This window comes from Gouania willdenowi, chromosome 10, assembly GCF_900634775.1.
Source record: "Gouania willdenowi chromosome 10, fGouWil2.1, whole genome shotgun sequence".
NCBI classification, from domain to species: domain Eukaryota; kingdom Metazoa; phylum Chordata; class Actinopteri; order Blenniiformes; family Gobiesocidae; genus Gouania; species Gouania willdenowi.
The window spans coordinates 5,334,579-5,351,258 of record NC_041053.1 but is presented as its reverse complement, the minus strand read 5'-3'; the positions used below and the strand labels follow the sequence as shown (position 1 = coordinate 5,351,258).

The 16,680-nt window shown below is 37.2% G+C and overlaps 1 protein-coding gene across 1 annotated transcript; it reads right to left on the bottom strand.

Annotated features, from left to right (window-relative positions):
- Nucleotides 1-1,570: 1,570 nt before the first annotated feature.
- ubxn1 (UBX domain protein 1) lies at nucleotides 1,571-16,680 on the bottom strand. Its single transcript, XM_028460480.1, has 10 exons — nucleotides 16,632-16,680; nucleotides 16,226-16,290; nucleotides 16,045-16,098; nucleotides 12,906-13,042; nucleotides 10,772-10,856; nucleotides 10,502-10,693; nucleotides 7,972-8,023; nucleotides 7,776-7,898; nucleotides 4,937-5,120; nucleotides 1,571-2,053 (listed from the first exon to the last, which is right to left on the bottom strand). The coding sequence occupies exons 2-10, from the start codon at nucleotides 16,282-16,284 to the stop codon at nucleotides 2,013-2,015; spliced, it is 927 nt and encodes a 308-aa protein (XP_028316281.1). The 5' UTR covers nucleotides 16,285-16,290; nucleotides 16,632-16,680; the 3' UTR covers nucleotides 1,571-2,012.

The window sequence follows — 16,680 nt, the reverse complement described above, 5'->3', positions numbered from 1 at the left end:
GTGTCATTAAGTGTCGTTTGCTAAATTATGACACCTTTGGAGCTATGTTGGCATTTTTGAGTTGGCTGGATGGATCTCGTGGGGTCAGAGTAATAAAGGGTTAGAACGGGTAAAGAACGACACAATGACTGCTTAATGTCTGCCTTTATGTATAAAACTACAATTACAATGTTACCAACTATTTTTCTTTTGCGACTTATTCATTTTTGTTATGGACCCAAACTTAGGGTTATTTTACTTATTTCACAAATATTGAAAATCCTTTACTTGAGGCCATTGTAGCTTTCCTCTGTCTGATAATCATTTGTTTATTAGTTTTTCACTAGTAACATATGAAAACCATTGCATCAGGAAAACAATTATTGAAAACATATTAATTATGAACAAATTTCTCATGTTCTACATTTTGTCATGTTGCATCTTGATGATACAGCACTTTAATTGAATTCTGGGAACCCATCAGGGGTGGACTGGCCACTGACCATTGTCCCGGTGGGCCGTGGACCGATCCGGTACGTTTTGGTATTTTCTACGAATGAGTGGAGGCAGACATGGTAACTGGTGGCCAAAAATGTCCCAAACGTGGAAAAGAGTGAAAATTTACCTAAAAGGGCCAAAAACAATCAAGAGTGGTCAAAAAATGTGCAAATAAAGAGGAACCAGGTGGTATGTAACGGCAAAAGGTAGCTTAAATGGGCAAAACGTGGCAAACAATAGTGAAAAAGGGCAAAAATGGTGTATTTATTGTGCAAAACTGTGTGTGTTCCCACAGCTCTGATTCTACCTTAATGATTTTTCATAAAAATAATGGGGTGCCTTTACATTTAACCTACTGCATCATTACTGGGATTATAAATGTTCTACATGCCTTTAAAGAGTTAATGATCCAGATAACTGCCACTGGCAAAGACAAGGTTCGTACTCTTGTTAAATTTGCTACACTATTAAATCATCTCTGTTAAGGTTTGATCACAGTAACAAGTGTGCTTTACATTTTAGCGTAGATTTCATTAGATAGTTTCATTTTGTCTAATACAAACCACCTTTGGAGCCTTGATAAAGGAACTAAACAAAACACAGTTCTTAAGATTGACTGAATATGTCCTCAAACTCAAGGCCTGGGGGCCAAATTCGGCCCTTCAGAGCATCCAAATTGGGCCACAGGAGAAAGTAAAAACATCAGAGAAAACATTCTTTTTGTAAATTACCAAATAATTCAGTTGTAAATTGTTGTTGAAAGAACTCGACATTTTTCCAAAAATACTGCATTTTTTATCAAATGAAAAAAAATCAAAGGACATTTAAGTATCTGTCACTCGTTGCTTAGATATTGTTGATGTCTTCCATACTTTGTCTAATTTACAAGTTAAAGTGCAAACTTAGGCACACTATTGTTATCCCGTCTAAAAACCAGCGGCACACTTGTGATCAAACTGGTCCGTGTTTGGCTGTTGAACTAAATGAATTTGACAGCCCTGGATTAAATTATGCATCAAATGTTTCTTTTATCACATCTCATTTATGATGACATGAGCTCCCTACAAACACTGAGTAATCTCAGCCAATGGTCTTGGGTTTTAAAGTCAGCTTTATTGTGATTGGTTGTGGTCTGAACGGCTGATATGAAAATTCTTTTAAAAAAACAAACAGGCAAAGTCACATAATGAGGAAGGTTGAGAGGATTAAGTTTAAGGCTCTTTCAGAACCAGTGGAGGAGGATTTCAAAACCGATAAGAGTTCAACTATTTTTGTTCTGTTATGTCAAAGTGTGCTGTTGAAACCACGAGGAGCCTGGTTGTGGTGTCAGAGTCCAGCTGTCTACGCTCCAGTCAGCAGTGAGACCAGTGCACTGGGACAAAACGCTGTGTTCAGTGAGATCTGATCAATGCACTCATGTTTGCTCTCTGAGTGACACCAATGAAAGGCGACTGGGCTCCTGAATGCATCCTTTCTGGGTTTGACGTTGTGAGTAGTAGCGAGGTAGGCGCACACAGAACTTCCTCCTCATGGTGTTACTTTTTGGTGACAACCAGCACAGCTGAAGGCACCAAACCTGAGCAGAGAAGAAGAGATGGATGAGATCAGAGGCTCTAATGAGTCAATGTGATGAAGAGCAGCTTTATTCACAGCCTCTGTAGGTGAGACAGTGTTTGCATGTGTCTGGGGGCGGAGCTACATTTGCATTGCTTTTCTTCAACAAACGGAGCATCAATGGTCATGCAAATGAGAGCATCACCTAAACTGCACTAGCATTAAGTCAAAAGCAAACATGTCACCCATCGGTCAAATATAACATCCTTGTGACAACTACAATATTTGCATTTACTGAAGAAAATGCAAATGAGGGTGCAGGTGCATTAGCACAACTAAGCATTATCATTAATATTAGCCTAATAAGTCAGGTCTTTGGTAAATGTAAGAAAATACTTTTAAATTCCTGTGAACAATAGACAAGATGCAGAAAAAGCCTTTAAACAAAATGTTAATACAATTTGTTTTTGAAGCATTTTCATCCTGAACTCTGAACTCCCCCTTGTGTCTCATTTTGGTCACTGCATTTAGAGAATCAAAAAAAAGTCATTGTGCAAAAAATATTTGAAAAAGGCTGCAACTACATATGGCAATAGAGTAATAATCATATTTTTGGAACATATTTATGAAAAACTTGTAAACCTTTGGGCATGAAACTCAAACTGTCCATGAAACATGTGTTTTCTCACTGACACTAAGCTTAATTTTTCACTTTATTTTTATTTTTTGCTCATTCTCATCATTTGCTGCTGGAGCGCAGTGAACAACTATGATTTCCCGTGACCATGAAGGCATCATGTTTACGTGCAACTTTCTCTGCCAATGTGTGTCTTGTTTACATGTGTTCTGAGTGTTGATTGGCTGGAAGGCTGGGGAATGGGTGGGCATAAGCAGAGGGTTAGGGTCACAGTGTGTTCTGTTCCCACAGGAAGTGTGCGTGAATGACGCATTAGACGCTTCTATGTGTTTGATTGTTTATATTTAGCATTGACTATTGTCTACAGGTTACTACGACCTCCATTAAAGCCTGTTAAACTGTGATAACAGCTCCAATCACGTCCTTTTGTGTAGAGCTGCAGTGCGTGTGCCCTCCCCAGCCCCTCCCCCCTAGCAGCGCTAGGCGCTGCGCTATTAATCTACAGGCAGCAAGACGTGTTCAAAGGTTCGATTCAAGGGTTTTATGAATCAACATCGGGCTGTACCAGGGGTCTGCAACCTGTGGCTCTGGAGCCTCATGAGGCTCTTTGACTCATTTGCAATGGCTCTCTATAGCTTTAAAAAATATTAAAATAATTCATTCACTTACAGACACTATTGATGACTAATGACATTCACGTCACATAGAATTATGATAAAACACTTTGTTAACCTAAAAATAAATCACGTCACCTCCTGAAACTTCTACAGACCATCAATTTACCAGGTTTTAAATCCCTGGTAAAATAACTAACAAAAATAATATTCTGGAGAAAATAGACATTTTATTTGTGCGGGGAAAGATTTCTTAATATAGTTAATTTAGTTTAATATGCTGCAAGAAATGATCACTTAGCATGCGTTGACCGACATGATCATGTGTTGTAGCTAGGGATGTAACGATTAATCGTAAGGCAGTTAAAAATCGATTCATAGGTACCACGGTTTACATCGATGCTCTGAAAATTGAATCGCAGTACTTTTTTTAACCAGCAGAGGGCGCTATATATTAATCCTTCCAGAAGCGGACGTGACGGGCGGAATCTGCTACTATTTTCTTTCTGGTCGCCATTTACTGTTAAACATGCTCATAAATGATTCTTTACTCCTTTAGCCCCGAAAGAATACCTGTAATATTACGTGAATATCTGTAAAAGTCATGTTTTTCTATTAACTCTGTCTGCGAGCATAGCTTCTCTTCTTCACTGGTGGAATAACTGCATGCCAACCGACCACTGTGTTACCAGCGCCCTCTGCTGGTCTAAGCAAATATCTGACGTAAATACAGTAAAATGAATGTTTTTTTTTTTTGTTTTGTTTTTTAAAAGTCCAATTGTTAAGGCACAAAATACATTTTCAGTTGCACTTTTAAAAAGAAAAAGAACTATTATGCAGTTTTGAATTGTTTATTATAGAACCAGAATTTAAATTAATAGGTTTCTTCTTCATTTGTATTATTCCTTTATTTATTTCATTCAAGATTTATTTTTATTTAAATTGCATCATTTTGAATAGTTTATCAAGGGATTCTTTTGACAATGAAAAATAAAAGGAAAATAGTACAGTATTTTCCCCCAAAAAATAAAGGAATATTTTTCAGTCATTTGTCAACAGTCCCATTTTGTAAAATAAATCGTGAGAAAATCGTACCGTGAACCCAGAATCGTGAATCGTTACATCCATAGTTGTAGCCCTTCAAACACATGAACTCAAAAAAATATTGTTTACATAAAATGATATAATTGGAACTGTATAGAATTTTATACACTATATTGTCTTTATTGAGAAAGTATTTTTTCGGCTGTGGAAAGACTTTAATCCAGGTGAGATTAGGCAAAATGTCTCCATTGAAAGGTTTCAGACCCCTGGGTTATACAAAGGATGGATGGATGTTTTAAACCCAGCCTTTTAATGGTTTGTAATTTGTCTGCAAAGATCTGAAGGTAAAAACTGGAGCGGCTCCATTCTAAAAATGGAACTGAAAAGTCAAAGAAGTTTCACAAAAAACATCAATAACGCAAAAGGTTTAAAAGTTACAACTTATAAAAGAACAAGCACACATTTCTGGAACTTTCTGAACATTTTGATTGTATTTGTCAAACTGGACAAACGATGTAGGAGGAGTTAACGTGGATACACGTGTTCCACTGCTACTCTACTGCTATAATATCATGTGACTCAATGTTAACGTGCGCTCGGTGCTGCCTACCCAGCTCTTTGAGGGGCTTCTCCATGTCCAGTTCAGTGTAGACGTGACGTGGGTAAGGGGACAGCAGCGTGAAGTCCTGGCCCTCGGGTGTGTTTCCGTTCACCTGCACGTAGACGCGTACAGCAGCTAGCGGCTCCTGGGCTTTGAACACTGCTGTGATGCTGGAGCCGTCCAGCATGCGAACCTGTGAGGAGTCAAACGTTGTCAGACCAGGAGGAAACCCTGCCCTGCAAACCAGTTAAACCATCTCATCTGATCAATACCACAGTGTGGTTCTGGATTTAAACATACCTTCAGTTCAGCAGTAGATAGTGTTTACATTTACTCATTTCACTAAAATGTTACTTTGTTACACTCCAAAGTGAATCATCAGGACTATTTCAGTTATGATCTACTTTTACCAGAAAACATTCCTTTAAGGCACACGTGTCAAACTCAAGGCCTGGGGGCCAAATACGGCCATTTGGAACATCCAATTCGGCCCGCAGGAGAAAGTAAAAATGACAGAAAACATGAATCATTGTGTAAATAAAACTCGTCAATATTTGCAAATGTTCACAGTTTTGGCATGATTACACTCAATTTTAATGTCAAACTGTTGAAAAAAAATCCTTTAATCTTCCTTAAATTATTCTCTTAATTAAATATAAATTCATCACAAATCTAGGAAATGTATCACTTATTGCTTGGATATTGTGAATTTCTTACATATTTAGTATTTTATGTAAACGTAGAAGCGTAAACTTTCATCTAACATATAACTGCATACATACACACATACATACAACTGTTATCTTTAAGGAGGTCCTCACCAGAAGTAATCATGGTACTGTAATTGAGTTGCTTTTATGGGTACTTGTACATTTTTTGAGTATATTTCTAAATCAGTAAATTTACTGTTAAGTTGTTACATTTCTACACTCAAACGTTACTGAGTAAATTATTATTTTCTTTGTTTTAAAATGATCAACGGACATTATGAAACTACAAAAAACAAAAGGACCTGGGGCCTCATTTATAAACGCTGCGTACCTACAAAAGGAAGCATACGCCACATATAAGCTAAGTCTAGGATTTATAAAAACACCTCCACATCAGCTCTGACCCTGAGAAACGGGAAACTCCGCCCCCAACAGGAGAAAGATGAAATTAAAGACAGCTCTGTGAAATAATAATAACACATTATTTGAAGGATGCATTTGCAAAAACGGAGGAGGAAAAAATGATATTGACGCCCGCAGGGAGTGAGTGACGTGGGCACGCCTACAAATACAGTTTTATTCTAATAATAATAATTGTAATTAAAATCACATGATCATTCCGAAAAATTGCCAATTAATTGGCTGCAACACCTGTAGCTGTTATTAAAAAAAAACACACTCTAATGCGTAAAGACGCACAATGGCTTATCAGGCACTGCTGGAGGATGAGGTGCACGAGATACACCGGATGGAGATGGTCTTCACAGATCAGCGAGAGGCAGGACCAGTAGAGTTGATTGTGATTTATAAACTAAAAAAGATGTGGGACGTACGAGCGCCCTCGTTTATAAATCATTAAAAAAACTATTTGTATGCACTTCCTGATAATAACTTTTATAAATGAGGCCCCTGATAACAACCAAATGCATCACATCATAGCCGACCAACCAGATTAAACATGATGCACCTCGCCAAAACAGCATTGAATGCTGGGTATTTCAGCCTGAGAATAATTCTATTTTCAATTGAATTCCTTGGTGTTATTTTATTTAAAAAAGAATTGTACATTTTGGCAAAATGTTTATTTTATACAGATGCCTTTGTGGAAAATAAATGAAGTTCCAACTGTGCAAGATTTGGTCTCTTCCTTTGTAAGTTTCTAAAGGAGATATTTACTGTATGTAAGGGAACCGTGGGAAGATTTATTACCAACAATAAACATGGGGTGAAAGTAACTAGTAACTTTTACTTTGAGTACTATTTAATTGAGCTACTTTTACATTAGTACTTTATGTATGACTTACTGTACTTCTACTTCAGTACAATACATCAGGACCAGGGTTAGGGTCAATTATAACTGTATTTGCATAATTGATCATTCATTACAATTATGACGTAACTATAGTTGCAATTGTGATTTCAAAACCTGTAGCTGTCATATATGTAATTAAAATGTAATTAAGTTTAGATAATTCACTTTGTAATTGTAATTGCCATGAAAATTCTATATAAATTGTCAATTATAATTTAACGCCAAACTGGGGACTTATGTTACAGTTCTATGTACAGTTCTACACATTTGTAGTTAACATATTAAAATATGTTTATATCAAGCTTTTCCACATTTTACCATTTAAAAAAAATATAAATCCAGTGCTATACTGACTCAGACGCCTATACCAAAAATATTAAAACCTATATTTCCATTGATAAGGAAACCAATATTAACAAGGTAACCAATATATAGGAAAAAGAAGATAAATATTTGTTTTTAGTGTATTTTACAGCTGATTTTGGACCCGTTATCATTAGAGATGCTAACAGAAAGCTAACACAAGAGGAAGGTTATTTATATCAGTCTCAGTAACTGTGATTAATTTTAATTGAACTTTAGTAATTCAGAATGTAATTGTGATTGACTTTCTGAGGATAAAAAATAGTTGTATTCAATTGTAAAAAAAGATGGTCACTGTAATCGTAATTGAATTGTAATTGAAGACATAATTGTAACTAAAAAATGTAATTGACGCCAGCCCTGATCAGTTCTCACACACCAGTGTAACTCACGATGTTCTGTGACATCATCAGTGAGAGACTCAGCAGAAATCAAGCCTTTTTCCTGCTGTGCGTTGCTGTACCTGTATCCTGGACTCATCGTACTCTTTCTTAGTGGGCGGGGGGCCCTGGCTGGTGGGGGATGATGGACTGGGCAGAGTCGGCTGAGACGATGCTGCTGTGCTCTGGGATCCACCACTTCCAAACTGAGCAAGGACAACATAAAACCATCTGTTACTGGTTTTACTGTAGAGTTGAACAGGTAGAATGAGGAGGTACCTTCTGTGCTCTTTCCTCCCGATCTCGTGCAATCTTCTCTTTCACTCTTTGTCTAACAGCAGATAAATAAGATTAACAACACACACTTCAAAAACAAACTTTTTTGCAATTATGATTCCAGGCAGTTCTTTTTCAATAATATGTTAAGGTTTTACTTATTCAGACAACTTTTTTTCTGGAAATGTACAGACGGCAGTTGACAGATGAAACATGTCAGGAGATCAAGGTACATTTCCTGAAAAAACGCTGTCTTAGTAAATGAAAGCTGAACATATTAGACTTTTTGTGCTCACTAGGGATGGACACCTTTCACATCTCAGCTGATGCTCAGTACCTGTGAATCGGTATCGGTACCAATTTTTGGTCTTTTGTGTAGTAATAAATGGTAAATAATGAAATCTCATTTTCATGATTATTAATAATAATAACTTTAAAAAATATATCAAACCAATATCCAACTGTTTGTATTTTAGCAACATATGTTTCAGAAAGGTCTTCATCATGTAAACGCTGACTACAACTATCTATATTAATGCACAAATTAGAAAGGAGCTCTATGTGTCAGAGCTCTATATTGTGCACAGAGTTAAAAACCTATGTGCGAACGACAAAAATGTACCTAGTAGGGCTGGGGTCAATTAGAATTGTAACCATGTAATTGATAATTAATTACAATTATGGCATAATTATAACTGTAATTGTAGTTTTAAAAAGGTGTTGATGTCATAGTTGTAGAGATGTAACGATTAATCGTAAGGCAGTTAAAAATCGATTCATAGGTATCACGGTTGATATCGATTTTCTGACAATTGAATCGCAGTACTTTTTTTAACCAGCAGAGGGCGCTATCCGGAAGTGTTGGCGGCGGGCGGAGTCTGCTAATACTTTCTTTCTGGCTGCCTTCTACTCTTAAATATGTTAATAAATGATTCATTAGCCCTTTAGCACCGAAAGAATATCTGTAATATTACTTGAATATCTGTAAAAGTCACGTTTTTCTATTAGCTCTGTCTGCTAGCATAGCTTCTCTTCTTCACTGCAAGATATCTGCATGCCAACCAACTACTGGGTTACCAGCGCCCTCTGCTGGTCCAAACAAATATGACGTAAATCAGTGCAATGACGGGTTTTTTTTTTTAAAGTTTAATTGTTAAGGCACAAAATACATTTTCAGTTGCACTTTTAAAAGAAAAAGAACTATTATGCAGTTTTGCATTGTTTATTATAAAACCAGAATTTAAATTAATAGGCTTCATTTTCATTTGTATTATTCCTTTATTTATTTAATTCAAGATTTATTTTTAGTTAAATTGCATTGTTTTGAATAGTTTATCAAGGAATTCTTTTGACAATGAAAAATAAAAGGAAAATAATACAGTATTTTCTACTTTTTTTCCCCAAAAAAAAATTTGTCTACGGTCCCATTTTGTAAATGAAAAAATCGTGAGAGAATCGTATCGTGAACCCAGTATCGTGAATCGAATCGTATCGGGAGTTGAGTGAATCGTTACATCCCTACATAGTTGTAATGAAATTGTAACTGGGTTCAGATAATTGACTGTAATTGTAATTGCCATGAAAATTCTATAAATATACACAAATAACACACATGTAGTTAATTATTAAAATGTTTCATGTCAAATTTTCCTACATTTTATCAATGCTAAATTAATGCTCAAGTTAATGTTAAAGCTAATGCTAATCTTAATGCTAGGCTAATGTTAAAGCTAATGCTAAAATAAATGCAAAGCTAACTTTACAGCTAATGCTAGGCTAATGTTTATGCTAAAGCTTGGTTAATGCTAATGCGAATGCTGAGCTAATGTTAATGCCAATGTTAATGCAAGAAGAAGGTTAAGTTTTATTAGGTCCTTTAATTCAGGCTCAGTGAATGTGATTAACTATAATTTAACTTTAGCAATTAAAAATGTAATTGAAATTGACTTTGAGGATACAAAATAATTGTAATTTAATTGTAATTGGGAAAAAAACGCACGTCACGATAATCATAATGTATTTGTAATTGAAAACGTAATTGTAACTGAAAAATGAAATTTACTCCAACCCTGTATGTATGTGTGTGTGTGCACTAATAATAGATTTAATTTAATTTATAATGCACTTGCGTGCCACAGAACCTGTAAATATGTCTGTACATGTTCTCTAACTGTCCTGTAGTCGTACAGCAGCTGTTCCTGAGTGAAGCTACATTTACACCTGTCATGGTTCTGTGTGGAGCGTAGGGGTTCAGCAGGTGCTCAGTCTGCAGCGCAATGTTGTGTTCAGGTACTGCACAAGAAATCGCCTACTCTTCCACTCCCTCACAGTCACAAGGATGTGTTTAGGCACCGTTTGATTTTACATGAATCGGTGCCAGGTAGTACCAAAGGTATTTGTTCCATACCTAAAAAAATACAGGATTTGGTTCCCATCCCTAGTTCACAAACAACAAAAAGGAACCCAGAAGTTCTTCTGCCCCTTGCCAAAAAAAATATCTGATCCTCTGGGGCCAAACTTAGGTTCCCGTTACCTCGCCAACTTGTCCTCCATCTTCTCTCTCCGACGCTGATCAGTGATTTTCTTCATTTCATCGTCCTGCATCTTTTGGCGGATCTGCTGCAGCTCTTGGCCCTGCTTCCTTCGCTGCTTCTCTCTCTCTAGCTCCTCCGCACGCTCTCGCTCTCTCCTCTCTGCCTGCTTCACACGCATCAGCTCCTCCAGCCTGAAACGCAGAATAACATCCATTCCTTTGAAAAACGTCCCGAGCAGATGTTGTGAGACTGCTCCAGTGCACTCTGACCTTTTAACCTGCTCAAGTTTCTCCTCCTCTGTCATTGGTCGCCTACTGCCGTCCTCAGTCTCTATGAAGTCGCTCTGTTGGCCTGCTGTAAATGCAACAGTGAAATGGTTCATATCATCACATATGTCCTCTTTAGGTTCCTCGCAGGGGGTGTTTAGTACTTGTATCACACCATAGCATCTCCTCCTGCCTCTCACAACATATTAGAGCAGTGGTTCTCAACCTTTTCAGCCCACGACCCCCAAAATACAGGTTCCAGAGCCCGGGGAGCCCCACTGTACCTGAAGGTGGTTGAACAGAGGCATGAATCATGGGGAGACAGGGCCATCTATAAGGGGGAATAAAGGGGAGAGCTTTTTGGGGCCCGTCCATAAAGCCAGCAAAATGATGGTCCATTGTTCTATGAATCTGTCATAACCACATTTATTTATTAATCTGAATAATATCGACGGTTATCCAGGAAGTTTATTATTATTTGCACCCTAGTATATCGTCATCTTATCTGATTATAAATTTAGTGACTAAATAATGACATTATTTCTGATGTAAATTCTTGTTTAAATGAGAAATAAAATGGGTTAAATGTGACCAAAAATGGTGGAAAAGGTGGTAAAATAGGGTTTTAAAAACCACAGAAACTGGTTAAAAGTTGCAAATTTGATTGGCCAAAAATAGACAGAAAACGTATCAAATGGGTTTAAAGTGTCAAATATTGGAACAATTAGTTTAAACTGGCAAATAATGGGCATGAAAAATTATGAAGGTGGTTCAATTGGCAAAAATAAGCATAAAATATGGTGAAAAGAGGTTAAAAGTGGCAATAACGGGTCAAGTGGGAAAAGTGGTGGAAAGGAATTTTATGTGATGAAAATGTCTTAACTCAGTGCCATCGATGAGATAATCGGTCATTTCAAATCCAAACACAGTGCCACTGTCGAGAAAACTCGTCAATTGCATTTTTTCACAGAAGTTGCTAGGACGGACACTGTGAAGGAGTTCTACTGTGAATAGAAGGCTTCTCTGTTGATGTAGTAACCAACTGTGCCCTGAAGGTGGCAGCAGCTCACCTTTAGATGGTAGATTAGCCACTGATGCTACCATTAGCTAAGGAGGAAGAAGCAGGGACGACTGAGATTATGGCGCTATGAAGTGATATTGTGAAGTATCCAGCAGCTCACCTTTAGACGATAGATTAGCCACTGATGCTACCATGGCGCTATGAAGTGATATTGTGAAGTATCCAGCAGCTCACAGCACCACATACTAACACAGAACATGTGTGGACCTGAGTGGATTATTCAAAATGTTGCAATCGTGAGATAAAACCACCAACTAACAGGGCCAAATGGGTCATCTCTGCATGTCGGGAGGAAGAGGAAGTTACGTCTGTGTGATTGACGGGGGGTGCAGATACAAAATACAGTAAGCAAAACATTCAACAGTGAGCCAGATGGCAAAAATAATAATAATTTTTCTATCAAAAGCCTTGTCTCAATGTTGTTATTATTGTTTTGTTGTTTGTTTTTTTTTGTTGAAACTAATGTTCAGATGTTATAGTTTTCAATAAAGAAAAAAAAAAAATAGCTTCAGTAATTGACAGATTTTTTTTTTTTTTTTTTTAGAAAAAACCTGTTTTCTCAGCTTTTTGCTCAGAAACTTGTGTAAAACTCTATCTGATTACGGAAGAACGAAACAAGCTACAGACAATTTCTTTTGTGATGAAAGTAAAGACTTTATTCTTTCAGAATCTAGTGTCAGATTTCAGATTGTCATAGTTCAAAATATTCTGTGGGTCTTTAAAAAATAGTAAACATGCTCTAAAACCGCTGGCACTGAGGGGGTAGAAAATCTGAAAATATCCGGCACTGAAAGAGTTAAAAGTGGATAAAATGTGCCGACAAGGCATTGAAATTTGATGGAGAAGTGCCAGAAATAGTAATAATGTAGCAGAAATGCATTAAAAGGAGCAAAAATAAGGCAAGAAAAGTGATAAAAATGGTTAAAATATGGCAAGTTTGGTGTAGATGCAGAAAAATGTTAAAAATAAGGAAAAATGGGCTCAAATTGTTTTTTAAATTATTAGTTTCTTGTAGGTCTCTACAAGGTTGAGAAACCCTGGCTTAAACGTTCTGACCTTCATCCATGTCTTGTGCAGTGGGTTGCTCAGTGCTGGGCTGACTCTCAGCGTCTCCTCCTCCTCCTCCCACCACGTTCCCCTCAGAAGGCACGTAGGGCTCGTCGATGTCAGGGTCGTTCTCGTGCTCCATTAGCCTAACAGAATCACAACACATCACATGATTTAAACTGAGACACACCATTCTGATTAGTAGTGAAATACTTATTTATTCTAAACTATCATTTATGTGGAATTACTACAAAAGGAAAAAAAACAAACCTACTTTAGATAAACAGTATGTGACGATATGGATACAGGACATGTGCCATGGCTGTCTCAATGGCTTTAGAAACGTGAAAACAAAAGTACTGACACACTAATAACATGTAGCATCTGATTGTGATGTTTTGTAAACAGTTTTAGAGGATTTGTAAAAAATGCCTGAGGCATTTACTGCTTTCTCAGGTAAATTGTCTGTATGTTATTGATAATTACACTTCATATTTGCATTACCAATCATCAAATCAGCTCGTTAAACATATTTGTGGTTTTCACAGCAAAATTTATATTCCTTCTACTCGAATTTGGTGTTTTTGTATGATTTTAAGTCTATTGTGTTTATAAAGTATGTCAAAAAGATCAATTAACAATAAATTCATACAGCTGAAATTGTGCTGAAAAAAATGATACCAAACAAGTCAAGCTAAACTGTTTTCATGGTGAGATATAGAGGTAAAATTAAAAGTACCAGAAGTAAAAAATGACCAGTTATACCCTGGACTCCAGAGGGTTAAACACTATAAATATATATTATATAAGACTAAAACAGGCAGGTACTTTAAGTTCATTTCTACACCAAAGATCTTAAATATTTAAGTTGAAATGTTCAGGAAGTGGATGATTCCTATGGCATTTAGGGCAACAAAAGGCAGTAAATTGTCTTGAATCAATGTGAGGAATATGAGGAGGGGTCCTTCAACAATGTTCTCCCCCGTAAGGAATGCCAATAAGTTTGCATCCCTGAACTAGGAGACAGTTTACAGCAGGGGTGTCAAACTCATTTTGGTTCAGGGGCCAAATATGGACCAGTTTGATCTCAAGTGGGCCTCAAAATTTTAGGCGGGAATGGTGGTGGTGGTGGTGGTGTGAGGGGGTTATTTTAACATCATTGAGCGCAAGTTTTCAATATCAGTCCCTGAAGGATCTTCACTTTCCAACTTCTTGATTTTGCAACCAATTTTTGAGTTATGTAGAGAAATTTTGTGAAGTTGTTTGTAAGAAATTTCACGATTTATGAAAAAAGTTAGTTCTTTCCTCAATTTTTAATTAAAAATGACTGCACACTAGTGATATAGGAAAAACTGCAAGCCCCTTAAAATATTGTGGAGTTTCACTAAAATTGTGAACTTGAGATATCCACAACTGAATTATTTGCTAACTTACACATTAATAAATGTTTTCTCATTTCTACTGTCTCCTGCGGGCCAAATTGGATGCTCCAAAAGGCCGGATTTGGCCCCAGGCCTTGAGTTTGACATATGTGGTTTAAAGGATCAAATAGAGGTAACGTCCTGCTGCATCCTGAACATCTCTCCATAACTGAGTTGGTGCTAAAACTCCTGACTGTTGTCATGATTTGAATGAACTGTTCAGTTAATTCCCATAAGATCATAATCTTTTATTATGGCTTGTGAAAGACAAAGACTGGTTTCTGTTAATGTTCTAGGTGTGAACGTCCATACCAGTTTCACTTTCATTATAAGTCACTGGTTTCATAATTTTATAATTACATGCTATGGTGAAAAATGAAAAAAGGTGAATAAAGAAAAATAAATCATTAAATGTAAACTTCCTTTTGTAATGTATTATCACTGAAGTAAATATCAGTCATACTTTATGATTAAACTCATTTTATCCTCTTTATTTCTATAGTTTTTGTTTCTTTTTGTACACTATTACCTCACAGGTAGGGCTGGGAGATACAGACCAAAACTCATACAATATCTCGATATATTTTCTCAAAATGGCAATATACAATATAAATCTTGATATTTTTTAATTCAAATAAAGTCTTACCAGAAAGACAATTCTGGGTTAAATTTGTTGATGTCCCACTTTTGGCTTTTTCTCCTCTAAGGGACAGCACGTGTGAGTGAGTTCTGTGAAGTGGCTTGTTTAGTGGAAGGTCTGGGTTAGGAGGACGCACTCATGAATCCATCTAACAGAGCATTTTACGCTATGCTGAGAGGTAGCGAAAGCAGCGGCTCCTAAAATTAGTATTTTAATACAAAATGAGCTATAAAAATAGAGTCTATTCGTACGAACAACCCCCGGTGCTATTGGTACGTTTACCGAAGTACACGTAGGTAGCGTTTTAGGGTTAGGATTAGGTTATAACCCTATATCGCAATAATTTTCAGGGTTAGGGTTACGATTAGGTTTAGTCTTAGTCACGTGACCTAAACTGGCCAATGAGGGGCGCTGCGTACGGATAGAATGTCGGTATACTGATAAGGCAACCGTATCAATAGCCACTGCCTTAAAAAATATATATCAATATAGGTGATATTTACATTTTTATAGGCCGTGGCTATTGATACAGAAACGTATGAATAGACTGCCAGTCTATTCATAGGGAGCACCCCTCATTGGCCGGTTTAGGTGACGTGATAAGTGCACCACGTGACTTAAAGTTCCATCAGTTTTATTTTAGCTCATATTTATTCTTAGCTACCCCGCTAACCCTTTCATTTGAGCCCTAACCCAGGATATACCCTAAAATGTTCATTTTTTTTAATTAATGTAGTTTTAAAGGGGGAATTTGTCGTGTTAAATATGTTAAAATGAAAAAATGACAAAATGCCAAATGTGGGATTCGAACCCACAGCAGTGGAAGGAAGAATCCTTGAGTCAGCCGCCTTAGACCGCTCGGCCATCCTGACACAATAAAAACATCAATAATCCCGGGGGTTATTGATACGTTTCTGTATCAATAGACACTTGTTTTTTTATATATCGCCAAAATAGAAAACTCGATGTATCTTGAATCTTGACATATTGCCCAGCCCTACACATAGGGCGTTATTAGTGGATGGTTTTCTGTTCCAGCCCCTCCTCCACAGCTTTAGTTACTGTTACATGGGATTGTGTGACTGACCAGTCCATGGCTTGTTCTATGCCCTGGTTCCCAGTGTTAGCCACAGCCTTCTCCCTGCACCAGAGAACACACACACACACACACACCCAGAGAGACAGAGACAGAGATTTGTATTCACTTCACTTTCCCAAAGAGAATCGTTCAGTTAACCATAGTAAAGTCCAGACTGGTGGTCACTCACGCTCTGTTCCTGCCAAAGCCCATCTCCAGCAGGCTCTCTAGTGTAGTTAGCTCTGACATTTTCACCTGCAATAACAACACAGCTCGGCTCAGTTATACACACACACACACATGCACGTCCCTCAGCCTGACAATAATAATTATATATTGATTAACAAACCAGTATTCCTGCTGACTCAACGCTATAAGCCAAAATTAGCATTACATTAGCTAACATTCAAATTGCTATGCTAGCACGAAGCGCCGCTGTTTAGCTCCATTTAAAGCAACTACTGCCTATAATAAGCTCATAAACACACGGGTTGTTTATGTTCGTTTTTATACCACACGCCGCTTTGTCATGTTATTCATTTGAATGATTAAAATAGTCTAATTCATGTAGGAAGGGAGCGCTGTTTGGAACTCACACATTAGACAACGCTGCCTCACCGGTACGGAAACACAAAAGAGCCAAAA

Excerpts from the sequence above, each read along its gene's own strand:
- ubxn1 (XM_028460480.1), bottom strand. The coding sequence starts at position 16,284 with ATGTCAGAGCTAACTACACTAGAGAGCCTGCTGGAGATGGGCTTTGGC. Across the intron at positions 10,857-12,905 it reads TGCACAAGACATGGATGAAG|CAGGCCAACAGAGCGACTTC; the intron begins GTCAGAACGTTT and ends TTGCATTTACAG. Across the intron at positions 8,024-10,501 it reads ATGGAGGACAAGTTGGCGAG|ACAAAGAGTGAAAGAGAAGA; the intron begins GTAACGGGAACC and ends ATCTGCTGTTAG.